Source organism: Nannizzia gypsea, genomic scaffold (assembly GCF_000150975.2).
Source record: "Nannizzia gypsea CBS 118893 supercont1.1 genomic scaffold, whole genome shotgun sequence".
Taxonomy (NCBI): Eukaryota; Fungi; Ascomycota; class Eurotiomycetes; order Onygenales; family Arthrodermataceae; genus Nannizzia; species Nannizzia gypsea.
The window spans coordinates 3,895,865-3,921,081 of NW_003345201.1; the positions used below are offsets into that span (position 1 = coordinate 3,895,865).

The 25,217-nt window shown below is 50.2% G+C and overlaps 12 protein-coding genes and 1 non-coding gene across 13 annotated transcripts; 7 read left to right on the forward strand and 6 right to left on the reverse strand.

Moving 5' to 3' along the window:
• Positions 1 to 551: 551 nt before the first annotated feature.
• On the reverse strand, positions 552 to 1,979 carry MGYG_01428 (8-amino-7-oxononanoate synthase; the record flags this gene model as incomplete). The annotated part of the gene is made up of 3 exons (XM_003177302.1): positions 552 to 899; positions 984 to 1,126; positions 1,208 to 1,979. 3 exons carry the CDS (start codon positions 1,977 to 1,979, stop codon positions 552 to 554), a joined length of 1,263 nt encoding a protein of 420 aa, XP_003177350.1.
• A 1,120-nt stretch (positions 1,980 to 3,099) lies between these two features.
• Positions 3,100 to 5,845, forward strand: MGYG_01429 (adenosylmethionine-8-amino-7-oxononanoate aminotransferase; the record flags this gene model as incomplete). The annotated part of the gene is made up of 5 exons (XM_003177303.1): positions 3,100 to 3,302; positions 3,372 to 3,465; positions 3,531 to 4,864; positions 4,938 to 5,533; positions 5,610 to 5,845. 5 exons carry the CDS (start codon positions 3,100 to 3,102, stop codon positions 5,843 to 5,845), a joined length of 2,463 nt encoding a protein of 820 aa, XP_003177351.1.
• A 198-nt stretch (positions 5,846 to 6,043) lies between these two features.
• Positions 6,044 to 7,346, reverse strand: MGYG_01430 (biotin synthase; the record flags this gene model as incomplete). The annotated part of the gene is made up of 2 exons (XM_003177304.1): positions 6,044 to 7,012; positions 7,107 to 7,346. 2 exons carry the CDS (start codon positions 7,344 to 7,346, stop codon positions 6,044 to 6,046), a joined length of 1,209 nt encoding a protein of 402 aa, XP_003177352.1.
• A 1,486-nt stretch (positions 7,347 to 8,832) lies between these two features.
• On the reverse strand, positions 8,833 to 10,191 carry MGYG_01431 (NADPH dehydrogenase; the record flags this gene model as incomplete). Its single annotated transcript, XM_003177305.1, has 2 exons — positions 8,833 to 9,924; positions 10,006 to 10,191. The coding sequence occupies 2 exons, from the start codon at positions 10,189 to 10,191 to the stop codon at positions 8,833 to 8,835; spliced, it is 1,278 nt and encodes a 425-aa protein (XP_003177353.1).
• Positions 10,192 to 10,897: 706 nt separating this feature from the next.
• On the forward strand, positions 10,898 to 11,997 carry MGYG_01432 (hypothetical protein; the record flags this gene model as incomplete). The annotated part of the gene is made up of 3 exons (XM_003177306.1): positions 10,898 to 11,313; positions 11,376 to 11,565; positions 11,683 to 11,997. 3 exons carry the CDS (start codon positions 10,898 to 10,900, stop codon positions 11,995 to 11,997), a joined length of 921 nt encoding a protein of 306 aa, XP_003177354.1.
• A 385-nt stretch (positions 11,998 to 12,382) lies between these two features.
• MGYG_10514 lies at positions 12,383 to 12,454 on the forward strand. Its single transcript has one exon. It is a non-coding gene; the product is annotated as a tRNA-Trp (tRNA).
• Positions 12,455 to 12,791: 337 nt separating this feature from the next.
• MGYG_01433 (maleylacetoacetate isomerase) lies at positions 12,792 to 13,484 on the forward strand (the record flags this gene model as incomplete). The annotated part of the gene is made up of 1 exon (XM_003177307.1): positions 12,792 to 13,484. One exon carries the CDS (start codon positions 12,792 to 12,794, stop codon positions 13,482 to 13,484), a length of 693 nt encoding a protein of 230 aa, XP_003177355.1.
• A 114-nt stretch (positions 13,485 to 13,598) lies between these two features.
• Positions 13,599 to 14,906, reverse strand: MGYG_01434 (fumarylacetoacetase; the record flags this gene model as incomplete). The annotated part of the gene is made up of 1 exon (XM_003177308.1): positions 13,599 to 14,906. The coding sequence occupies one exon, from the start codon at positions 14,904 to 14,906 to the stop codon at positions 13,599 to 13,601; it is 1,308 nt and encodes a 435-aa protein (XP_003177356.1).
• Positions 14,907 to 15,442: 536 nt separating this feature from the next.
• MGYG_01435 (homogentisate 1,2-dioxygenase) lies at positions 15,443 to 17,018 on the forward strand (the record flags this gene model as incomplete). The annotated part of the gene is made up of 4 exons (XM_003177309.1): positions 15,443 to 15,510; positions 15,594 to 16,103; positions 16,179 to 16,829; positions 16,898 to 17,018. 4 exons carry the CDS (start codon positions 15,443 to 15,445, stop codon positions 17,016 to 17,018), a joined length of 1,350 nt encoding a protein of 449 aa, XP_003177357.1.
• A 322-nt stretch (positions 17,019 to 17,340) lies between these two features.
• Positions 17,341 to 18,114, reverse strand: MGYG_01436 (hypothetical protein; the record flags this gene model as incomplete). Its single annotated transcript, XM_003177310.1, has 1 exon — positions 17,341 to 18,114. The coding sequence occupies one exon, from the start codon at positions 18,112 to 18,114 to the stop codon at positions 17,341 to 17,343; it is 774 nt and encodes a 257-aa protein (XP_003177358.1).
• A 708-nt stretch (positions 18,115 to 18,822) lies between these two features.
• Positions 18,823 to 20,220, forward strand: MGYG_01437 (4-hydroxyphenylpyruvate dioxygenase; the record flags this gene model as incomplete). The annotated part of the gene is made up of 4 exons (XM_003177311.1): positions 18,823 to 19,475; positions 19,543 to 19,602; positions 19,662 to 20,019; positions 20,086 to 20,220. The coding sequence occupies 4 exons, from the start codon at positions 18,823 to 18,825 to the stop codon at positions 20,218 to 20,220; spliced, it is 1,206 nt and encodes a 401-aa protein (XP_003177359.1).
• Positions 20,221 to 20,958: 738 nt separating this feature from the next.
• MGYG_01438 (cytochrome c oxidase assembly protein COX15) lies at positions 20,959 to 22,518 on the forward strand (the record flags this gene model as incomplete). Its single annotated transcript, XM_003177312.1, has 2 exons — positions 20,959 to 21,344; positions 21,405 to 22,518. The coding sequence occupies 2 exons, from the start codon at positions 20,959 to 20,961 to the stop codon at positions 22,516 to 22,518; spliced, it is 1,500 nt and encodes a 499-aa protein (XP_003177360.1).
• Positions 22,519 to 23,092: 574 nt separating this feature from the next.
• Positions 23,093 to 24,940, reverse strand: MGYG_01439 (hypothetical protein; the record flags this gene model as incomplete). Its single annotated transcript, XM_003177313.1, has 1 exon — positions 23,093 to 24,940. One exon carries the CDS (start codon positions 24,938 to 24,940, stop codon positions 23,093 to 23,095), a length of 1,848 nt encoding a protein of 615 aa, XP_003177361.1.
• Between the last annotated feature and the right edge of the window lie 277 nt (positions 24,941 to 25,217).

The following is a 25,217-nucleotide window of genomic DNA, read 5'->3' on the forward strand; positions in this document are numbered from 1 at the left end:
ATAAATCAATAAACCTCAAAAAAGGAAGGACTCCGTGTGGCTAAATAAGTCAACCGATGGAGCCTACGATTTATTCTTCGCATATGTTTTTAAGAATTTTTCTATTTAGGAAACCGGGGCATTAAAAATGATGGGAAGGGTTAATCAATTGCTGTTTTGTACTCAACCTTGTCACTTCTCAATTCTTGCGAAATACACAGAAAATGAGATTAGAGGACAGTTAGTGCCCACCAAACTGTACGTATGGAGGAGCTCTGCGTGTCCTTCATGTCGTATATATTTATCTGTCTTACCAGGATTATACAAGAGAAGTGGGCTTCTTCGTATAACATGCATATGTCCGCGCCCAGGCTGCATTAGCTTCATGTCAAATGAAGCAAGCTTCTGGAGAGGAATCGTCATATTTGATAATACGTCGTGAAACAGCTGTACCAAATCATTATTGAGTAGAGCAGAAGCTTGGATGGGCTACGCTAAGTCTATATTTTTATTACCTATATACTTATATTGCCAGAGATACTTTATTCCATTCCATTCCGCCCCAGCCTTTACTATAGTTTGGCGGCCTCAAGCCTATTTTCGGTAACTTGGTGGGATTTCTCCTTTACCCATTTTTCAATCACCCCAGAAAGCAATAGTACCTGTCCCATGTTATTCCCAGAATGTAAACAGACCCGTACTCGCTCAGTCCCCACTTGGACAGTGGGCGGCATTATTGCTCGAACCATCAGACCTGCATCCTGGCACGCCTTGGATAGTTCGCGGGGATATTTAGTTTGGAGCGAGAAGATGGGCGATGTAGGTGAGTGCTTTGCCTCGAGTAGGGAGGTATCTGATGGAGAAAGCTGCATGAGCTTTTCATGGAAGAATTGGATGAGGTCCTGAAGATGGAGTTGCAGCTAAAAGTAAGGGGTAAGGAGTCAAGAGTCAGGAACGAAAGCCAATTGAGTTGAGAAGTATCAAGATGTGCGAAGTAAATATACCTGCCGTGTCTTCCCCTCTTCCATCAATTCATATGCTGTGCGGACTGCGGCAAGGGAGGGCATTCCCAAGGCGCTGGTAAAGATGAGAGGCCTGGCATAGTTTATTAAATATTCTCTAACAAGCGGAGAGCAAAGGATGATGGCTGTGATAATTCAATTGTCAGTTTTGTCCGCGCGCCGAACATGTTATTTGCAAGCCTGAGATTTAAGGTATGAGAGAGTACCTCCATTGCTAGCGAGCGCCTTGCCGAAAGTATGCAGCCTGATAAGGACACGATCTTCCACACCGAGCTGCTGCACGACACCGGCTCCATGCGTACCAAATACTCCGGTCGCATGAGCTTCGTCCACTATAACGTGTCCGTTCCCATGCGGGAGTTTCTTCTCTAGCATGTCCAGAATCTCTCGTATAGGCGCAAAGTCTCCATCCATACTATATATCGACTCCAGAGCGACAAACACATTCCGCCGGCCAGCCAGCAGCAGAGGGTCATCGATGAGGAGAGCTTCGAGAACCCGTTCAAAATCCTCGACCGAGTTGTGTATGAACGCCACTAGTTTCCTGGCACGAGACAGTCGCATGCCATCATGCACGCTAGCATGAATCAATTCGTCGTAGATGACCACATCGCCTGGCTGGGGGATACATGTAAACACTCCTGAATTGGCATCGAAGCCTGAGTTGAAAATCAGACCGCAGGGCGCATTGTGGAAGCTGGCAATCTGCTGCTCGAGCTGCTCCGCGTAAAGGGAATTGCCGTCCAGCAGCCGTGAACCGGTACTCGCCAGAGGAAGCGAGCTCGAAGCTTGGGCGAGGTTGCTTAGGAACCGGCTTCGAAAGGTCGGGTTGGTCGAGAGAGAAAGAAAGTCGTTGGATGAAAAGTCAACGGCGCCGGTTGGTACAACCTTGAGCGCACGAAGGGTTCCCTTTGATTCTCGTTTCTCGAGAGCTTCCCTCAGCGATCGCTGCAAGTTGCTTCCTGGCGGGCTTAGCATCGTCTTGCGCTCTCTCTTTTTCTTCACATCGGCCTCTCTCTTCCACAATGACGAGACCGGTCCACGATGCCAGCAACGGGCTTCATTAAATATATCAAATCCACGCAAAACAACCCTGCCAGTACTCCGTATATGTTTTATGTTATTTTGGCTGCTCCCGTTTCTTTTTCTCGTCCCTTTGACTTGGCTGTGCGACCCTCAGTGAGATATAAAAAAAATTACGTCTCGAAACCAAGATGAGAAAACCTTCGAGGGAAACCGGCACCTTCACCAACGTTCGTCTTTGCTTTTTCCTTTCCTTTTTCTTTTGCTGCTGCCCGTCCCTCTTTTTCTTTTCTTTTCCGTTCTACCTAATATATGCATCGGTGCTGTATTTTCCATGCCGGCTCCCGTTTGTCCTAAGGCGCTTTCTGTTGTGCATTTTCCTTGCTTTTTTCCCTGGTTTCTCTTCCGCCCGGGGGAGGGACAGCATCTCCGCAACGATCACGATGCCAGCCAGCGAGGGCAAGGCTCTCTATGTATTCCCTGTACCAGGCAGCTTGGTGAAAAACAAACGAAAAAACACTTGCGTAAATATCGGCTGTCCAGGGCCGCACTGTAACTCAAATCTGTTGGGCCGTAGAGAGGAAGCCCGCCCCCGGGGGGGTAGTCGTAGTCCCGTTGGTTACATTACTGGAGCCGAGGATGAGTGTTCGGCGCCGGGAAAAGGGTCCCACTGGGTGGAGGGAAAGAAAGAGAAAGCTGTCAGGAGGATGGACGGAGGGCTCTTGAGATCTCTGGAGATTCGTTTTTTCCATTCCTGCTAGCTTGACTGGTTAGTGGGACTTTCTGGTGTCTCAGGGATCCCGCTGGAGGAGGACTTAAAACAGATACAGGGAGCGTGATACCTGCATTGTGGGAGGGGACCTGTCCAAGCAAGCCAGATGATGGATGTCAAGGCCCAATTGACCGAGTCACAGGCCTAAGTACATAGTAGCTAGCTCTTCTTCCGCATCGTCTGCCGCCGTCTTCGTCTTCTTCTCCCTCTCGCTGCGTTGGATGCCGCTGTCTGGCTGTCGTTGTCGTTGTCGTTGTCGTTGTCCGCTGCCGCGATAACGAACGCGATAGTTGACCAGCCACGATGCTGTCGTCCTCGACGGTGGCCGCAGGGCTCTGGCGGTCGTCCCGCGCATACCAAGTGTACGCCGCAAACACTGACATCGGGAAGACCGTGGTGTCGGCAGTGCTCTTCAATGCGATTCCTGCGTACCGGCCGTGGGCGAGCAGTAAGCTTCGGTTCCTGAAGCCCGTCAGCGCTGGGCCGGCCGCTGAGGCGGATGACAGGTACGGAGTAACGCTCGCCGGAAAGATGTACTACTTTGCTATGCAATGCGGCTGCTGACTGTGGAACAGACACATATCTCGATTCACCAAGGGGGTCACGACGGCGTGTCTGTACGGGTACGACCGTCCGGTGAGCCCGCATCTCGCTGCCAGAGATCTGAAGGTAAGAAAGAAAGAGAGGGGGAGAGTATGCAGATGTATAGGAATGCTGGCTGACCATGGCTGTAGATACCACACAATGATGAGCTTCTGGAGAGCATCAAGTCTACTCTTAACTACTGGGACCAGGATGCACCGAGTTTTGCGCTGGTAGAGTCGGCTGGCGGCGTCTTGAGCCCTGGACCAAGTGGCCTGGTGCAGGCAGACCTGTACCGTCCCTTACGGCTGCCGGTCATTCTCATTGCGGACCACAGGCTAGGAGGCATTTCTGCATCCATATCAGCCTACGAGTCGCTGTGTATCCGAGGGTACGATGTCGAGGGCATCGTCCTCTTCCAGGACCAGTACTACCAAAACCACGAATATCTGAAGGATTTCTTCCAACAGAGGAACATCAAGGTCTTTTCTTTGCCTCCTCCACCTCCCCGACAGGGGAAAGTAGATAGTGAGACGGCTCGGCTGAGAGACGAGGAAGTCATGGCTTCGTTCTACGAGAAAACAGCTAGACACGATGAGGTGTTTGGCCTGATGGACGAGCTCTCTAGCAAGCATACCGAACGTTTAAATCGACTTGATTCCATGCCTGTAAAGGCCAAAGAAGTCATATGGTATCCATTCACCCAACACAACGGAATGACACCAAAGGATATTAGTGTCATTGACTCCGCATATGGTGATTGCTTCCAGACCCTGGCTCGCCCTGAGAGCAGCTCTTCCGAACATGTACTGCGCCCAACGTTTGACGGATCCGCGTCTTGGTGGACTCAGGGCCTAGGGCATGGCAACCCAGAACTGGCTCTTACTTCGGCCTATGCGGCTGGTAGGTATGGGCACGTTATGTTTGCAGGAACTATCCACGAACCAGCTCTCGCCTTGTCAGAGCAATTGCTAAAAACTTCCGGTAATCCTCGTCTCCAGAAGGTCTTCTTTACGGACAATGGTAGCACGGGAATGGAGGTTGCTCTTAAAATGGGTCTGCGAGTATCCTGCACCAGATATGGGTGGGACTCAAGCAAGGAAAATATTGGCATCGTTGGACTCAAGGGCAGCTATCACGGAGATACCATTGGAGTGATGGACTGCTCAGAGCCTTCGACGTATAATAAAAAGGTAGAATGGTATAGAGGCCGTGGCTATTGGTTTGATTTCCCGATGGTTCAGATGACTGATGGTGTTTGGAAAGTTTCTGTTCCTCAGGGGCTAAAGACAGAGCTTGGAGAGGATGTATCATTTTCAAGCATCTCTTCTGTATTTGATTTGAATGCTCGCAAGGGGTCGAGCATTGCCTTGCGATATAGAAATTATATCAAGAAGACACTAGAGAACGTTGTTCAAAGTGGCCAGAAACTCGGTGCTCTCATCATCGAACCCATCCTTCTTGGGGCTGGAGGGATGTTGTTCTGGTATGGCTTTTTTACTTTTTCAATACTTTCCCCAGCTCCCTCTTTCTCTGCATGATCTAACAACATAACACAGTGACCCCTTATTCCAGCAATCACTCGTTCAGGTAGTACGAGAAAATCCTCAAATATTCAGCCAGTCTCATTCGCGGCCTCCTGCCTCTGCGGATTCGTGGTCCGGTCTGCCTGTTATCTTTGATGAAGTGTTCACGGGCATGTATCGGCTCGGTCGTCGCACCGCTGCATCGTTGCTAAATGTTGACCCGGACGTTTCCGTGCATGCAAAGCTACTGACTGGCGGCCTGATGCCTCTCTGCACAACTCTGGCCAGCAATGAAATATTTGAGACATTCGATAGCCCACACAAGTCCGATGCATTGCTACACGGCCACAGTTACACGGCTAACCCCGTCGGGTGCTCGGTTGCAGTGGCATCTCTCCAGAAAATGGAGAGCATGGAGCATACTGGGTACTGGAACGAATATGTGCAAGATTGGAAACGGGCTAGCACATCACCAATTGGAAATAATACGAGGAGCCTTTCTGGGCCCGAGATATGGAGCTGTTGGCCGCAGGCCCTTGTCTCGGATTTATCTTATGCGGAAGACGTTGAGAGCGTGTTTGCAATTGGATCAGTCTTGAGTATTACGCTGCGAGACCAAAATGGTGGAGGTAATTCCAACGACTCCATATTACTCCAATATCTCATTGTGATATTAGCAAGAAGATTAGCTAACATTTTGACCAGGATACACATCCAATGCAGCAAGTGGGCTGCAAAAGAAACTGACGGCCGGTGAAGGGCCATTTAACATCCATTCCCGGGTTCTGGGAAATGTGCTTTACCTTATGGCTAGTGTTACCTCGACGCAAGAAGTACTGTACAAGGTAGAGACATTGTTACGAAAATCGCTGGTCGAAGAGAACAGAGAATGTGGTATTCAGGAGGAGGTTGCAGTTCGATATGCAACCCTCAGGTGTTAAAAGATAAAAAAAGGGTGAATAGGATAAAAGTACATAGCTTTTCCCTGGATGGTATAAAAAAGGAGGTTTCTATGAATGTATAGATATAGCCTACAGGCACGAAATGACGATATATTTTGGTCGTGAATATACAAATCAAAGGCTGGAAACAGGTGAAATGTAAGAGCAACAGCCCAAGTGGACAAGGAGACAGGAAGTCTATGCAACTGGTGCAGCGGCAGGCTGGGCCGGCTCAACAACGTCACTCACTGGAGAAGGCTGCTTTTCCGCAATTCCCTTATATTCTCCACGCTCAAAGCTCTTCATGGGATAATATCCCCATTTATCGAACATCTTCTTATCCTCATCCCAGCCGGTGCAGTCAGTGGTAAGCATTCGCTCACCGGTGAAGATGGCATTTGCGCCAGACATGAAGCAAGTAACCTGCTGCTCCTCCGTCAAGGAGATACGGCCGGCTGCCAGACGAACAATGGTGGCGGGGAGAACAATTCTAGCCGTAGCAACTGTTCGCAGCAACTTGTCAAACTCGATCATCTTCCTGTTGCCCAGGGGAGTACCTTTGATAGGCACTAAGGCATTAACGGGGAAAGATTCTGGGTGAGCAGGCAGTGTTGCAACTGTATGGATCAATCCCACGCGGTCAGAGTCTTCCTCGCCGAGACCAAGGATACCACCAGAGCAGACATTGATGCCAGCATCACGGACGTGGCTGAGAGTCTGGATACGCTCATCGTAAGACCGCGTAGTGATGATGGAGGGGTAGAATTCTCTAGATGTGTCGACGTTATGGTTGTAAGCAGTCAAGCCGGCTTCCTTCAGCTCTTTTGCCTGTTCACCATCGATCATGCCGAGCGTGACACACACTTCCATGCCCATCTCGCGCACACCACTAACCATCGCCTTGATGTTCTTCAGGTTGGACTTGCGGCCACGCATGTCACGCCATGCAGCACCCATACAGAACCTGGTGCTCCCGTTCTCCTTGGCGATGCGAGCAGCCTCCAAAACAGAATCAACAGTGCTCAGTTTTGTTGCCTTGAGACCGGTGTTGTATCTTGACGATTGCGAGCAGTATGAGCAGTCTTCACTACATCCGCCGGTCTTGATGTTCATCAGCGTGCACATCTGAATGGCAGCGGGATCATGGAAGTTACGGTGGACAGCAGCCTATATCAAATCACAAGAGGGAAGATTAATACGTCTGGCCACATAACCTGCGCGCCGTCTCAGCTTTCTCTCTTTACTAGAGTGGATGACGTACGGCAGCAAATGTGAGCTGGTTTAGCGGAGTCCGGTATATCTGAGTGATCTCCTCGCGAGTCCAGGATGTACGAGGCGCGCTGGCCGCGATTGCATCTTGCAGCGCTACCGGCAGCGAGCTCGTAGGAGATGGCGCCACTGTGGTAGCCGTCGGCTTGGGGACGCTGTTCTGCACCGTTCCATAGGGTCGGATAAAGGCCAGCTGCCTCGAGAGGCTTCTGGGGAGAGATCGAGCAGCCATCGCGACGCTATGTGTCTGTCCTCCTCGTTGCCTGCTGGCGTCGAAAGGAGAGAAAGATGGTTGTCGATGCAGATGCGCCGGTGATGCTCGCCGTTCGCTCGCTGGAGTTAGAGATGGTCGAAAGTCGGCGGGAAAGCAAATCAGGCCAAAAGCAAAGGTAAGCAGACCACGTGAGCCGAGTCTTTTTCGACGTCGCCTTTCTTTTCTTCTCCTGCTTGCTTCTTCTTACAAGTCAACGAGATAAGCAGCGAGTCGAGGGTGCAGCGTGCGAGATCCCAGTAGCCCCCGGCAGATAAAGCGCCCACTAGTTGAGTGGAGAGAAACAGAGACAAAGATATAGACAGGGCGAGAGGAGTCGACCATTTAACTATGGCCCAACAGTTTTGTGCTCTTTCATGGAGGGGCATCGATCCCTGGCCTGGCTCCCTCGCCTGTGAGTCCCAGGGATTCATTATTCGTCAGCCAGTCAGTTAACCCTAGTTACAAAGGCTGGCCTGGAGATAAACGTATACGAGTGATGCCCGCAGCCCCAGCTCGAAGCTGACCATTCTGTAAGGAGTACATAAAACGAATTATGGCGGGATACGGAGTACTCGCAGACAAGTCGACACCCCGTTAAATGATGGCAGGATATCGACAAAGCATGGGCTCGTTCGCGCTCCAGTTTATTCCCTTGACTACCCCACGGCGGGTCATGGTCATGGCAAAGTCCAGGCAAGGCCCTAGCTGGGACATTTCAGAATACACATTGCTTTTTTCTTTGCGTGATTTACAAAGAGACACTTTGTTTTATGTTAGCCCTGTCGGACAGGCTCCGTGAAGGAATCAGCACCGTCAGAGATTCCTGCCGGCTATCCGTGATCGCAGAGAAACGAATCTCCAGTTCTCAGGGGGCCTTCCATCTGATTCCTTGGGCTTGGGACGTTTGCATGGTGGCCTTGGGGCGCCTTCGAACTGGTTATGTGCGTAATATATCCGATCCAGGCTGACCCGAATAAATACGGAGTACCGGAACCACACATATGTAAGTCTATCATCCATTCCCCGTGATACAGATAGTGAATATTGCTTTGGACACGATATCAATTTGAATGTTGCTTTTTGTTTACCGGCTGGGAGAAGAGTAATCACGTGCATGTCATCTTGTGTATTGATAGTGTAAATTACGGTCCATTATTTTAGCTTTTTAAAGAAAAAGAAATATTACCGGTGTTTTCGGGTTACAATACAGTCGGGTTCCTTCCCCGAAAGCTTAGTTTCCATGAGAAAGCTGTTGCTTTTCGTTATTGCAAGCTGTAAAGACGGAGATTTATTTTATGGAAGGCAGCGAGTAATATTATCGATTGGATGGGAGCCAAGCCAACGCTTTATATATAAAAATTCACTAACATTGTTCTATCGTTCAGTCAATACTCAAATCTAGCCAAATCTATATACTCATCCAACACAGCCAGCCTCCTTTTCCAAAATAATAAATAGAACCCAGCTAGTTCTTTTGTGCGGCCTTCAAATAAGTGGTAGAGCCCCTTCCTCCAAAGGGCCATGACATTTGGTTGGCAACTTTATGGTCAACCCCCAGCTCGTCGGCAAAAGACCAAACAAGTGAAGGATGCCTTTGGAACCAGCGGCCAACCAGAGCGTAATCCAGACCATCCTCCTCTAACAGCCGGTTGGCAGTTGTCCCAGTGGTGATGTTTCCGACAACACCAACAAGCATACGATCGCCGACGGCCATTTTGACGGCCTTTGCCATGGGAGCGTGGTAAGGTACGCCAGGTAGCGCGCCTCTCACTTTTTGGTCTGGGTGGTTACCTCCCGAGCTGATGTCGATGAAGTCAACCTTGCCGCCTTCAGCCAGTACCTCGGCAAAGCGAACTGTGTCCTCTACCGTCCAGCTAGCTAGGTCAGGACGGGACTCTTCCAGCCATTCAGTAGATGAAACACGAAGGAATAAAGGCATGTCTTCGGGCATGTTCTTGCGAGAAATGTCGACGATTTCGCTGGTGAGGCGCATTCGGTTCTCGAACGAACCGCCGTACTCGTCAGTTCGATTGTTCGAGGTTGGAGACAAAAACGACGACAGAAGGTATCCATGGGCATTATGTATTTCAATAAAGTCGACACCCGCAGTAACTGCACGGCGCACTGATGCACCAAAGGCCTCCTTGAATTCTTCAATATCCGCCTTCGTCATGGCTTTCGGATTGCCCAGTCGCGGGCCCCACGGGATATCACTTGGCCCCTTGATATTATCCGGCCAGCCACCCGCGCTCTCATCGGCAAGGTCACCGGACGTCAGCCAGGGAGCAAACGAGCTGGCTTTGCGACCGGCATGGCCCAGTTGGATGCCGATAACCTGGCTCTGGCTATGAACAAACTCGACGACCCGCCTTAGAGGCTCGATCTGAGAATCCTTCCAAAGTCCTGAGTCTTCAGGGGTGATCCGTCCTTCTGGGAGGACAGACGTAGCCTCTACCATCACAAATCCAGCTCCATGGATTGCAATGCTGCCAAGGTGAGCCACGTGCCAGTCAGTAAGATGGCCATCCCGCGATGAATACTGGCAGAGAGGTGCAAGCTGTGCCACATATTAGCATTTCAACTACTCTATACGGGGTATCTCCCCGTTCTTTGGTATATGTAAGGTAGCTGTACTTACCCCGACGCGGTTATGGAGAGTCAGCCCTCTTATCTTTAGCGGCTGGAAGAGTTTTGGCGGGGCAGAGCCATTGCTCTGAGGATTTGCCGCCTGGCCTGCTGGAGGATTCTGATGTGGTGTAAAGTAGCTGATGCCGGGAGCCGGCGAGTTTGCAATTTTTTTGATATCGATATCAAAATCACCCATAGTTGCCTTCTCTTCGTTGATATATAAAAATATGTTGGGGTCTTCTTGGTATGCTCGGTCGTTGGAAACACGAATATCCGATGCAACGATCACTTAGGGAAAGGATAAATTGATACACTAGTAAGTAGATAACCGGGTACTGAAAAATAGGATAAAGAGAACGTCTTATGTTTGGATATGCGACTGGCTTTATATAAATATATGAGAAAAGATAGGCTTGGGACTTTGAACATGGAAAGGAGAAGAAGACTAATTCTGAGCAACAAAAAATGATGTGATCTGCTTGCTTTGAAATCAACGCAGATTACTAATAACTAATGATGAATTTGACATAAACGCAGGGTTGACAAGTTGCCGCCACCCGAACCATTAAGCGTTCGTTTCGGCTGAACCGGCGGCTATCGACTATCCCGGACTCCGGGAGACCCGGATCGTTGATTGAGCGTCAAACGGAGATCGATGATTTGATTGAGATATCTGTGCGCGACCAAATGTACGCGTAGCGAGGCTGACTAATATAACTATAACTAGTTATATTTATCTGACATTGAGATCTGCACATGTTGTCTACAGTTATTCAAACGCGTCCCAAGTTATTTGATTTCTCCAGGCATCGTTTCACTCACCCTTCATAACCCTATTAACCATCTGTCAACTCTTTGAATTTTTCCTCCTGCTGGAACTTGTGAAATCCCTATTGCCCTCCATGGCTGATGTAACTGAGCCTGACTTTGCCACGCTGCGTGCCATTGTTAGACGCAAAGTTGATGACCATAAAAGGCTCAAACCTCTTTTCAAGTACTTACGAGGGGCTCATGATAAAGAGAGTATTTATATTTCGCAAGAAAAAATGCAGCAATTCAACATACGCCTGTCGAACATGGATCTAGAGCATGGTGGCCGTTTCTTTAAACCTGTCCCGTTATCCGAATCCAAATCCTGGGTCTACGATGAGAAGAGGCGTGTAAAGGAGATTGAATGGGATTGTGAAAATTGGCGGATGCGAGATGCCGAAGCCATTTACCATATGTTTCGGGGCCTAATTCATTCTGAGATACCAGAACATGCTCAAACCGAGGAACAGGGCCTGTTTTTGGATTACACGCCGTGGCGTAAGGTTATGTACGTTTTCATTTCACACTATCACTGTTGCAATTTTCTGCTCTAATAGCTCATATGAATAGAGTTCCTCATACGCATATGGGAGGTAACTTTTCCAACTATTTCCCTGACGAACTCACGGACTGGATAGCCCAATCAGAACTTGATCTTTATGAAAGTCGCCCTACGGCTAGTCATGTCATCTCATTTTCCACACGTGGCCTTCGTCCTAATAAAGATACGGAATCAAAGCTTGCTCGCAGCGAGATATTGGTGGGCCTTGATATAATGATGGAACGGATGCTATGGCTCCCACATATCACCAATCATATTTTTCCGTAAGTTATAAATCTTGTTCATTTCAGGTGGTCTCCTCTAACCAGAATCTAGGTGCTTATGATTTCCTGTTTCAACCGCCAGGTCCGTATAAATGAGGTATACCTTGAAAACGGGACGCTGCACTTCAATTGCACCCCTTTCATCAACTTGGAAACGTTCGACAAATATAAATACGAACTAATAGTCCGCTGGTCGGTGTGCCAACCTATTGGTGAAACAACTGCGTATCCAAATTTACAGAAAATGCCCGATGGTTTTGAGAAATTCATAGCTTTAGAAGATGGCAAGCGGAAAAATAAGAAAAAGAGCCCAAAGCCAACACCGGAACCAACGGTAAAGAGACTCGAAGAACTTAAGAGCAGATAGTTCGATGCGGTTGCACAGTGCTCTTACCATTCCTTTGATGTTCCCTACACAGTGTTTGATATTTGGTCGTTTCTTTATTATGTTCGGAAGGAGGTAGTCGGATAGGGTCTGGAGACTGGGCGATTAGGGTCATGTTTTTGGTAAAATCGGGTTCTGGGTGCCTGGTTCTGCAACCTTTTATATCCCTTCCAACATTTAACTCGTTTATAAATTCCCTAAAGAAGCGCGGCACGCGGCAACAGTGCGAAACCTAGATTAAAGTGCGGATACCTTAATTCGACTGCATTGAACTAGACACGTGAGAGAGAACTGTCAACTAGAGTTTCAAGGCCCGGTAAGCCAGCAAGATCCATGACATTCTCTAGGACAAAATAGACCCACTGAAGGACCCGTGGCGCAATGGTAGCGCAGCAGATTCCAGATCTGAAGGTTGTGCGTTCAATTCGCACCGGGTTCATCTTCAGAGAATTTCCGTTTCTTTTTTTTTTAATTTGTTATTTTTTTTTATTATTTTATTTGTTTTCTCTATTTGCACATTGACACTCCGTATTTTGTTTCTTTTTGCTCGATGGAGGGGCACTCATCACGTGACTCTGTTGATGAGTAATAGAGGGGTCAATCGGCAATTCTCGGCTTCTCACGGGTGGTTTCTCGGCTCTTTCCCGCCGCTTGGTGTTTATTTGTATGAAAGTGACGACTTCAAGGTCGCTGGGTGTTTATGTTTACTGTATCAATTAAGAAGGAGAAAAAGGAAAAGAAGATACCAACGAAAGCGAATAGACAAACAGCGGACAATGTCATCTTCCAACGCCAAGTTCCAGCTTTACACATACTTCCGGTCCTCATGCGCCGGCCGCTTACGGATCGCCCTGAACCTGAAGTCGACGCCCTATGAACCGGTCTTCGTTAACCTGCTGAAAGGAGAACAGCTCTCTGATGAGCACAGAGAGATCAATCCCAATGCTACCGTGCCGGTCCTTCTGTCCACTTACCAGGAAAATGGCAAGAGCACAAAATTCAAGGTCACCCAGTCTCTCGCGGCATTAGAATACCTGGAAGAGTCGCTACCCAACACTCGCGCCCTTCTTCCACCGGTATCTAACCCAATGGCTCGGGCCCAGGCACGTGAATTGGCGCTGTTGATTGCAACAGACATCCAGCCAGTGACCAATTTGCGTGTTCAGAAGAAGGTGAAGCAACTAGATGCAGATGCGACCAAGTGGGCATTGGAGCTTTCCGTTGCTGGATTCACAGCCTTTGAGAAGACAATTGTTCATTCTGCAGGGAAGTTCTGTGTGGGAGACGAGATTACGCTAGCGGATGTGTGTCTGGTGCCTGCCGTGTGGTCTGCGGAAAGAGTAGGCTTGAAGCTTGCCGATTATCCGACTACCAAGAGGATCTATGACTTGATGCTGGAGGAGGCAGCTGTCAAGGAGGCATTCTGGCAGAATCAGCCTGATACACCAGAGGAATTGAGGATGAAGTAAGAAAAAGACTATTGAACATGGCGTGATTTCATTTTCATATCAACTTAATATCTATACTTCACAAAAATTGCAGTGACGGTTCGCTATATAAAATAAACACAGCAGGTAGACACCTTAGTTGATAGCGTGGGCAGGGAGAATGGTAGCAGTACAGTCTCCAAAACCGACATAGCTACCTTCCTCACCACACATTCCCCTGAGAGTAACTTCGTCACCATCTTCGAGGAAGACACGCTCGGTACCGTCGGCCAGCTTCATGGGCTGCTTACCACCCTGGGTGTTTTCGAGCAAACTTCCAAGAGTTCCAGTCTCCTTACCGGAGATGGTTCCACTACCAAGCAAATCACCAGTGTTCATGTTGCACCCGGTGACGGAGTGGTGGGTAAGCATCTGGGCAAAGGAGTAGAGCAAATTCTTTGCGTTGGTCTTGGCCACGGTCGAGGCGCCGCTGCTGTTTGCTGGCTTGAGGTCGAACTGGAGCTGCATGTCGTACACGTTTTCGGGTCTCTTCTCACGGAGGTAAGGCAACAGGTTGTCCAGACCTTCCTCAGCGGCGAGGCCGGTGGATCGGAAAGGCTCAAGGGCATCCATGAGGACGACCCAGGGGGTGATGGAGGTAGCAAAGTTCTTTGCGTTGAATGGGCCGAGAGGAACGTACTCCCATGCCTGGATGTCACGGGCAGACCAGTCGTTCATCAAGACGACACCGAACAGGTGGTCCTCAGCCTGCTCAATGGGGATGGGCTCTCCCATCTTGTTGCCCTTGCCGACGAAAACAGCCAATTCAAGCTCAATGTCGAGTTTCTTGCAAGGAGAGAAGATTGGGACCTTGGGGGTGGCAGCTGGGTTAGCCAGAATCTGACCGTTTGGTCTGCGGATAGGCTGGCCAGAGACAATCACGGAAGAAGCACGTCCGTGGTATCCAACGGGAAGATGCTTGTAGTTTGGCTGCAGGGCGTTGTCAGGTCCACGGAAGAGAACTCCAACGTTGAAGGCATGGTTCAAGCCAGCGTAGAAATCAGTGTAATCACCAATTCTCATGGGCAGATGGTTGGTAACATCCTTGAGGGGGATGAGGGCCTTCTGCTTGAGCTCCTCGTTGGTCTTGAGGACCTCAGGATAGGGGGTAGAGTCACGGAAGACGTCCTGTAGGTAGCCTCTGACCTCACGGTGAACTGGTCTTCCCAGAGCAGCAAAGTCATTTAGGGTGGGCTTGGTGAAGACGTCGATGTGCGAGGAGAAAGACGAGAGCTTAGAGAAGCCGCCGGCAGACGAGAAGGCGAAGAGGTCCAGTGCATGGTCTCCAATGGCAACAGCTGGCCGGGGATCAGCCAGTGCTTCTGTTGAAATGATGCCAAAGGGAATGTTGGCCAGGGAGAATGGGGAATCCCGAGGGATCTGGAGCCAGGAAGCGTTCGACATCTTTCTAGATTGTGGTATGAATGACGACGAGAAGCTGCGCAATTGACGGTTGACGCTGGACGATGAAGTTCTCGATGATCGAAGTGGGCAGAGAAGGAGCAGCAATAACACTTTCATACCACAAAGAAGGAAGGAACGAACAGGAAGTAAGAAGAAGAAGAAGAAGGCGCCTTCCTTATCCTAGCTCTTTCTTCTTTCGGGAGAGGGGCAGTGTTATTCAGCTTAGTCATCGTCTCTCTCTCTTTTTTTTGCCGGCGGGGTGTACCAAGACTGCGGAAAGGTCCCGCGCCGGCTAATTCTAGGTTTCCGCTGAGCTCGGAGCACTGGATGAGATAAGATGACGAGCGAGTAACACCACGAGAGGGACCAACTTTCTCTCTCTCGTCTTTTGAGGCCTCCGACAAGGCGCATATAAAACATCTTGAAGGGCGTCGTCGTCTCGTCTCCTCAAGCCAGCAGTTTGGGATCTTAAAAACCCCAGCAGACGCCTACTTTTTGTTACTCTCTCATTGTCAACAGAGTAAACAAACGCTACAATGCCTGTCACAGCCTTTTCCACGCCGGAGAAGTATACCTACCAGAACGGCTTCGGCTCCTACCACGAGTGAGTGACTCTGCACTGCACTGCTTTTCAATTGGAACGATAGATATGGAATGAAATGAACCGCTTTCTGACTTGCGAACTAGGACCGAGGCCGTTAAGGGAGCCCTGCCAGTTGGCCAGAATTCTCCTCAGAAGCCTCCATTTGGACTGTACGCTGAGCAACTATCCGGGACGGCCTTCACGGCTCCTCGACATGAGAACCTGCGGACATGGCTGTACAGGATAATCCCCGCAGCGTCTCACCGTCCGTTTGAGGAGGTTGACGCCTCGACCTATCATACCAGCCTGAGCAAGGATGCTACTTCGCTCCGCCAGATCCCCAACCAGCTCCGATGGAACCCCTTTGATCTCGACGAGAAGGTTGACTGGGTTCGCGGCCTGCACCTGGTTGCTGGTGCCGGTGATCCTGCCACCAAGCATGGACTGGGCATTCTGCTCTTCGCCGCTGGCAAAGATATGGGCAAAGAGGCCTTCTACTCTGCAGACGGTGACTTTTTGATCGTTCCTCAGCATGGAGTTTTGGACATCCAGACCGAGCTGGGCAGAATCCTTGTCCGTCCTAACGAGATCTGTGTTATTCCCCGAGGCGTCCGGTAGGTGGCACTGATTCTTCCTCCCCACCGGCGAATATACTTGAACATGGGCTGACACTTACAACCGCATTATAGCTACCGGGTTACTCTTCCGGAGGGCCCTGTCCGAGGATACATCTGTGAGCTGTATCAGGGCCACTATCAACTTCCAGAGCTTGGCCCCATTGGATCCAACTGCTTGGCCAACGCCCGCGACTTCCAGGCTCCCATCGCTTCCTTCGACGACGAGGAGGAGCCGTCCGAATACACCATTCTCAGCAAATTCAACAACACCCTCTTCCGCGCCACTCAGCCTCATACTCCCTTCGATATCGTCGCCTGGCATGGCAACTACTATCCTTTCAAGTACGATCTAGGCCGGTTCAACACAATTGGATCCATCTCCTACGACCACCCCGACCCATCCATCTTCACCGTGCTCACCGGCCAGTCCGACCACCCCGGCACGGCCATCGCCGACTTTGTCATCTTCCCCCCGCGCTGGCTTGTGCAGGAAGACACTTTCCGGCCCCCGTGGTACCACCGCAACACCATGTCCGAATTCATGGGCTTGATCAGTGGAGACTACGACGCCAAAACGGCAGGCGGTTTCAAGCCGGCCGGGGCAAGCTTACATAACGTCATGAGTGCGCATGGCCCAGACGCAGCCAGCCACGAAGGCGCTTCCAACGCCGAGCTCGCGCCGAAGAAGGTTGGCGAGGGCAGCATGGCCTTCATGTTCGAAAGGTGAGCCCAACTACTCCATCTAATTTTTTTTTTCTTTCTTCCCGTTCCGACTGCTAACACTCGACTAGTTGCTTGATGGTCGGTGTTTCTGAGTGGGGTCTGAAGACCTGCCAGAAGGTGCAGGATGACTACAACGAGGAGAGCTGGACGCCATTGAAGAGGTACTTCAAGAACCCAAACAAGAAGTGAGCTAAAAAGCAACCTGGCTCAAGCGGTATCTCACGGCTGTTCCAGTCACCCCTGGCCGATTTTTCTGTATGATTTGTTTGAATGACCCTAGCTAGCACATATTATAATGACCGATACTCATTTTATATATTATCCGTTGATTGATACAGCCAACTTTTTAGTGGAGCCATGGGATATAGCGGCTTTATAGAAAAAAATAATCTCATAACTTCATTAACATTTTTTTTTTACATCTAAAGTGATAAAAATAATCAAAATATTTACAACTGGTCCAGCCTGGCTGGGGTTCATGCGGAGTGCAGTTAGGCTCTAACTGACAACTTCACGTCTGGCTTTCATTCCACTTCGCAATCTCAGCTTGAATGGCATCTTTCACGATGGCACCGCACATCTTCGCGTATGGATTGGTGCCGACAGCCATCTGTTTGGCTGCCTCATTCCCACACCGGCCACCGATCTGGAAGTCATAGCTCGCAAGCTCCTCCAGGCGATCATCCGGGACATCCTGGAGCTGCGGTGGCAGTAGGTTTCGTCGATGGTGTTCCTTCTCCTTCTCATCCTTCGACCGAGCCGCCTTGTAGAGTATGTATGCACGGTGAGTGTGAGCGTTGGCCAGGATGCGAGAGTGGAATGGAGAGATGGCATCCGAAGACGATGAAGGGGTCAGAAGAGCGATTGTTTTGGCCAAATTGTCAAACAGCTGGTTCGAGCGTGGCAGTGTGGTTTGAGGCCCGTCCGGCTGGGTCTGCGAGTCAGTGTCGATCGACAGGCGTATAGCCTGTGCCAGATTTAGGTAAGCCGGCGCATAGTTAGGGTGTTCTTCGATAATCCCCGAAAGCTGAGCTATGGCCGTTTGGATTATCTCCGGCGTCAGGTTCTCGTTAGTGGTCTGCAGGGGTCGGAGGGCATCCAACTCCCGTTTTTTCAGCGGCTGGAGGTCGGCATCTGCGATATTGGGGAGCTGAGGGAGGGTCGAGTCTGTTTTGATGCTGTTGGAGGGAGACGATTCAGCGTCGAACAAAGCCTGAAGAACGGCGGAGTCGTTTGATGTCAGCGATGGCTTTGCTGCCGCTATCGATTCTGGAGTTGGAGCCATGGTAGCGAGAGGGCTCAGTTGCTCTGTTGTGAGTTCACGGGGACGAAGGAGAGAGCCTGTGTGTGTGTCAAGTTGGCCAGCGACTCCAGCGACCACAGGCCTGATATCTGATATCTGATATCTGATATCTCTCTCTCTGGCGTTGGCCAGGATGTTTCTGTTGCTGGGGTCGAAAAAAGACCCGAAGCGTGACCAAGACGCCAAGCCGAGGCTATTCGATGACGTAAAACTTGAAATTGTTGAAATAGCCGGCGCGGCAAGGAATGTTATTGGGCTAGAGTAGCTGAGGTTGAAAATACCCGTAAACAGCCGGGCGGCCGGAAATAGCCTGGCCCAAGAAAGCGCAGCAACAATGCAGCAGGAGAAAAAAGCAAAGCGCGGCGGATGGACCACACGAAGATTTAGACGTTTTGCCCGCTGTTTCATTGGAACGCAGAAGGAGGATAAAATTGCCTGGTGCAAGGAAGCCGGATCCCCGGGGAGAAGCTGTTCAGCAAGGATCGCTGCTGACCATTGTGGCGCATATGAGTCGGTTGTTGACTTGCGGCCAGAGAACCGTACAAAAGACTGCTCGTTCGCACAGAGAAGCTCGACGCTGGCCCTTTTCTTTTCCCCTTCATTCCAGCGTAATCTCCGGTCCAAGCGTTAAGGAACCAGCCATCACGATACACCAGCACTCTCATCACCAAACAGTAAACAGCTAGCAATATGGCTCCCGCTGCCGACGTCCCCCAGGCTGCTGCTGCCGCTCCGGCAGACCTCTCCCAGTACAAGGGCTATGACCACGTCCACTGGTACGTTGGAAACGCAAAGCAGGCCGCCACCTACTATGTCACCCGTCTCGGCTTCAAGAAGCTCGCCTACCGTGGCCTGGAAACCGGCCTCAAGACCATCGCTTCTCACGTTGTGTCTAACGGTGCCGTCACATTCGTCCTCACCTCTCCTCTTCGATCGCTCGAGCAGGCTGCTCGCTACCCTGCCGAGGAGAAGGCCTATCTCGAGGAGATCCATGCCCATCTTGAGAAGCATGGCGATGGTGTCAAGGATGTTGCTTTCGAAGTCGACTCCGTTGAGGCCGTCTTCGATGCTGCCGTGAAGAACGGTGCCAAGGTTGTCTCTGAGGTCAAGACTTCCGAGGACGAGAACGGCCAGATCAAGTATGCCACCATCCAGACCTACGGCGAGACCACACACACTCTCATCGAGCGAAAGGCATACAAGGGACTGTTCCTGCCCGGATACCGTGATGAGACCGCCAACACCGACCCAATCGCCCAGTTCCTCCCAGAAGTCAAGCTCGAGCGGATAGACCACTGTGTCGGAAACCAGGACTGGAATGAGATGGAGAAGGTCTGCGACTAGTAAGTCTATCTTCTTCCTTTGTTGGTGTTGTTGAGATTGGTCAGACGTAAACTAACACCATCATAGCTATGAGAAGGTTCTCGGATTCCACCGTTTCTGGTCTGTCGATGACAAGGATATCTGCACGTATGTATTAGACTGACTACCCTGTAACTTTATTCAGGCAACGTCTGACACGTGAAAAGTGAATTCTCCGCCCTCAAGAGTATCGTCATGTCGTCCCCCAACGACATCGTCAAGATGCCCATCAACGAGCCCGCCAAGGGTAAGAAGCAGTCCCAGATCGAGGAGTACGTCGACTTCTACAGCGGTGCCGGTGTCCAGCACATCGCTCTCCGAACTGAAAACATCATCGAGACCATCACACAGCTCAAGGCTCGCGGTCTTGAGTTCATCAAGGTCCCCGAGACCTACTATGATGACATGCGCATGCGTTTGAAGAAGCAGGGTATGGTGCTTCAGGAAGACTTTGAGGCTCTCAAGAAGCTCGATATTCTCATTGACTTCGACGAGGGTGGCTACCTCCTCCAGCTCTTCACCAAGGTATGTTTTTTTCCGGTGATAATCTCCCTCTTTATGTGTATGCACACATTGCTAACTGTCTGTCAGCATCTCATGGACCGCCCTACCGTCTTCATCGAAATCATCCAGCGACGCAACTTCTCCGGATTCGGTGCTGGCAACTTCCGTGCTCTCTTCGAGGCCATAGAACGTGAGCAGGCTCTCCGAGGAAACCTGATATAAATGTTGCAACACCAAAAAAAGCGAAAGCCCCTGTCACGAGTCTTCTATTTTTCTTTTCTTCTGTCTCCCTTGTTTCAATAATGACCCTGATGCCCAGATGCCATGTCATGTATAATTCCAGTTATATATATCTTCTGTTCAGAATGCATTAGCAGCTAATAGAGCAGAAGGCGCTTTACCATTCATCAAGACAATATGCCTATATTCCCATTGTAGCTCCAGGAATGTACGGGGTATATGAACAACGGAAGCTCCCCCGTTCCTCCAGATCGCCCTCAACGTATAAGTGTCAACTTGGAGGTCAATTCACCATCGTACTAACGCCCCAATCGCGCATTCCATGTAGAATAACAGTAAATACTGTTCTCAGCAGCAACTGCACTCCAATATGAAGCTGTGCAAGTATTTGGTTGATCAAGCGGTCGACGTTGTTTTTCTTTGACGTCTCCTTTCCCCTTCTTGTGCCCAAAGACTCGCTCCGACCTCGGAACCCGGAAGATTTGATTACTAAGAGGAATAACTAAACTCCGTTATTCCGTGATTATCTAATCTTCCAAGGTTTGTCGTCGAAGAGTCCAATCAGAAGAGCTTCATTTCTAGCTTGAAGACGTGAAGTTGAAGACGTTAAAAGAAGTTGAAGAGGTCGAAGAGACGACGGTTGTGTGAGCTTCGCAGCCCTCGAGCACACGGTGGACAGTACGGTGCCTGTGTGTCCAGCTGGTAGCCTGCGCAGAAACAATGCCGCCCGCTACTCTCGGGCCGTCAATGTTTAGACAATCGCTGTCACTATCACGACTCCCACGAGAATTCTTCACTTGTCGTCAATGCCTACAACGGCCCCAGCCAGCGAGAACAGCGCGTCAATGGATAGGGACGAGTCAGTTTAGAGGCACTTCGGAGTATTCCTCTGGTTTGCTAGCTGCGTTTCGAACAAAGCCTTCCAAACCAGTAATTCCACGGTCGTTTTTCACAACCGCTGCGACGACGGCAGCGGGAGAGACTGTCTCCAAGTCTAAGTTTCCCGATGTTAGCTCCAAGGGTGTTGCGTACTGGCTGCTGGCGAGTGCGGCAAGTGTCTTTGGCATTGTTGTGTTTGGCGGCCTAACTCGTCTCACGGAGTCTGGGTATGCTTATCCCTATCCTCCTACCCCTAATGTTATGTTCAATCGTTGACAGCTGTATAGACTTAGTATAACAGAATGGAGACCTGTGACTGGCTCTATACCTCCACTGAACGCAGACGACTGGGAATCGGAATTTGCCAAATACAGAGCATCGCCGGAGTTCAAGATGCTTAACCCCAACATGACCCTCGAGGAGTTCAAGTCGATATACTACATGGAATGGATTCACCGTATATGGGGTCGCTTTGTCGGTCTTTCTTTCGTTATCCCCGCTGCTTATTTCGTTGCAACAAAACGGGTGTCAAAGCCCATGAGCCTCCGTCTCGCTGGCATTGCTGGTCTCATTGGTTTCCAGGGCTTTTTGGGCTGGTGGATGGTTAAATCTGGATTGAAAGATGACTTGTTTGCGCCGGGTAGCCATCCTCGCGTTAGTCAGTACCGGCTTACTGCGCATCTTGGAGCTGCATTTGTCTGCTATGTTGCCATGTTGTGGAACGGGCTGGCTATTCTACGCTCCCATCGTCTTCTTGCAGATCCCATCAAAGGACTAGAAGTCCTCCAGTCGCTGAAAAATCCTAAACTAGCCGTCTTCCGCCGCTCTGTGGCTGGTCTTGCACTGCTTGTTTTCGTCACCGCGATGTCAGGCGGACTCGTCGCAGGTCTTGATGCTGGTTTGATCTATAACGAAGTCCCTTGGATGGGTGACGGTCTCGCTCCTCCCAAAGAAGAGCTATTCGATGAGTTCTACTCCCGAAAGGAAGATCGATCCGACCTGTGGTGGAGAAATATGCTCGAGAACCCATCCTTTGTACAGCTTGACCATCGAATTCTAGCCATGACTACGTTCACCTCCGTCATGTCGCTGTGGGCATACAGTCGCATGCCCGCCATGAAAAAGCTTCTCCCTCGCGCCGCAAAGAAAGGTATCCACGGAGTTGTAGGATTCACCGCACTTCAACTGACACTAGGAATCAGCACACTCCTCTACCTTGTCCCAATCCACTTAGCATCCGCCCACCAGGCAGGCAGCCTGTTCCTCCTCACCTGGGTTATGGTTTTGGGCAGCAGGATATGGCATCCTTCTCGCACCGCAAGGCTCCTACAGCAGGCTGCCAAGGCAAAACCGCTATCTTCGGCTTCGCATGCTACCTCTCCTCTTTCACGGAAGCTTTAGGAACAGCAAGACCTGTAGATTATACTTCTTCTCCTCTCTGTGTTAACATCAAGTACCCATATAATACAACGTACTCTATCTCCGCTAAGCAAGCAATTTTGCAGAAAGTGAAATCCCAGTTGTATTTTTTAGTATCATCTTAATGCTTTCTCTAGGTAACAGTCGTAGCGTAGTTGTCCAAATCGCCTTGAGCCGTGGCTAAGTGTAGATCCTGGTTGATGGTACGAATTTGAGCAGGATAGCATAAACGCCAATGCAAAGTAGTAAAGAGGGAGTAAAAGAAGGAAACAAGGCAAGGAATCCCAAGGTAAAAAAGAAAGAAAGAAAAAGGGCATCTCCAGACTACTTAGCTTGTATGCTATTATGGCAGTTATGATGGTAGCAAACGCGGGTGTCACCAAAGTTCACAAAGCCCAAGCGTAGGCGCAGGCGCAGGTTGTCCAGGCTGTGAACCCCTAGCCAAAGTAATTAACTACGCCATTGAAAGCAACCAAACGGAGATAAAATGGGCCGCAGCTAAATAATATCATGATCCGTGACCCTTCTTGGTCGGTCTCTGTTATGGTTTTTTTTCTCACAGCTCCCACGCCCTGGCATGAGGCTTTGCAGCTCTTTCCGCAGCCTCATGCTGTTCACGCTGCTTCCGCTCTTGCTCTTCCTTTAATCTCTTTTCTCTCAGCGCTTCGAATAGTCGCATCTGGCGCTGGTGAGATGCCCCGGCCGCCGAATTTCTGAACGTATGAGTCCCAGGAAGGATCCCTCTCAGGCCTCGCGGAACATCGGGCTGGTGAAGAGGCTTTCGAGGCGGACGACTGGTTACTGGAGGATTGCTCACAGATCTGGGCTGGTCAATATCCATGGGGTCTGGTCTAGGTATCAGCTCAGAAACCGGCACAGCGGGAGCTGCAAGGGATCGAACCCTGCCCAAGGGCCGAGCGAACACTGGACGTTTTGGAGCTTCCAGCATCTCGGGCGGAGCTGGCGGGTCAGACTGGAAATAGAACGAGACGGGAACGGGGGCTATATATGGAGCTGAAGCCAGAGCTTGGGTCGGAGCAGAAACAGGTGGTGCAGAAACAGGTACAGAAACAGGCGCAGAAACAGTCCTGGGGGCAGCAGCAGGAGCTGGAGACGAATGTTGGGATGGAGTTAATACCCAGCTACGAGCTGGCGGCTCAGATGGCCGAGTAGGCGGCTCAGGGGTTTTTGGGACAGCGTTTCTGCCCTTGGATCCTCCCTTGGAACCCCCGTTGGATCGTTCCTGGTCTTGTTCTCGTTCCCGTACTTTGAGGGCTTGCTCTGCAGCGATGAGAAGCCAGTTCATTCGGGTCTCAACTTCGGGGTTAAGGTCTCTGAATATTCTTTTCTGGTACGCCTTGCCATCAGCAACAAGAACGTCCTCATTCTCTGGATCTATTTCGGTCGCGTCGTCATCCTCGTCATCCTCGTCTTCGTTATCTTCATCGCCTCGATACCCACAGTCCTCTTCAAGTGCACTAAGTGAAGTCAAGAAAGATGAGCTCGATAGATCATCAACTATTGCTTGCTGAGCATTGTTGGTCGTTCGGGGTGTTTGACTACTGCCAACTGAGGCTCGTCTTGGAACATCGCTGCGGGAACTGGCTGGCCTAACGCTGGCCTGGCCACTAGAAGCCCGGATTTTGAAATTCCCCTGGGCCTTCTGAAGGACCACTCTAGAGGTCTTTGCAGCCTTTGGGACTTGGCCGGGAGAACTATCCGCACTCACTGTTGAATGTCTCAGGACGACTAGGGGACTCCTCCCTTTTCCAACCTCTGGACCAGAACGTGTGGAAGTAGAACCAATATCCTTTGCAGAAGGTTTCTCTTTTCCAGCGAGAGTATCCTTTGCTTCATTGTTGACATTTTTCCCTTTCTTGCGAGGCTTTTTTAGTGGCAGCTCATCCTCTGAGCTGCGATAAATTGCACCTGTGAATTTCCTAACGCTGCCATGAGCACCGTTTCCACCCCTGGCATTCCAACAGGGGGTGCATATTTGCCACCCACAGTCAATACACCGTTGTAAAGTGGCTTTGTTATGTTTATTGCAGACATCACACTTCGCGGTATGGATTTTGATAGGTTTGAAAATGGTATGAGGCCCCTGTGGGTTCCCAGCTGGTGTGGCAGCGAAAGGAGAAGGGCTACCAGACTGCGTGCGTAGGGGCTGTTGAACTAGCTGTCTCTGCGCTATTCCTAGTGCTGGAGTAATCTGTGTGGATTCAGGATTAGTATCCTGAGGAGAAGGGCCTGATGATATCTCGATCACCTCGACCTCCTTGCCGTTGACGGTAATATGAGGGACGTTGGTGTCTATCCTGGGAGGCTGCGGCCGGAATGGACTGGTACTGGAGCTGGAGGTTCTCTCAGGAGTCGCGAGGCCCTGCCCTCTGGTTGGAAACATGATATTGGTTGAATCTGTGATATAGAAGATGTTCAAGCTGGTTTGATATTGTGATATCTGAGCCAAAGCAGAAGGAGTAGAAAGTATTCAGTAGATGATGTACCAGGAGCTTCATCCAATACGTAACAGTTCAATATCCAGCGAAACAAATATAGGTTCTTTGGAGAAAAAAGATGGCTTGTTATACCAGGAGGACCCTCTTTGCATCGACTAGTGGAGAATTTGGTGGTTAAGCGAGGAAGAACTTGAAGGCTCTGTAGAGAAAGAAAAAGACATC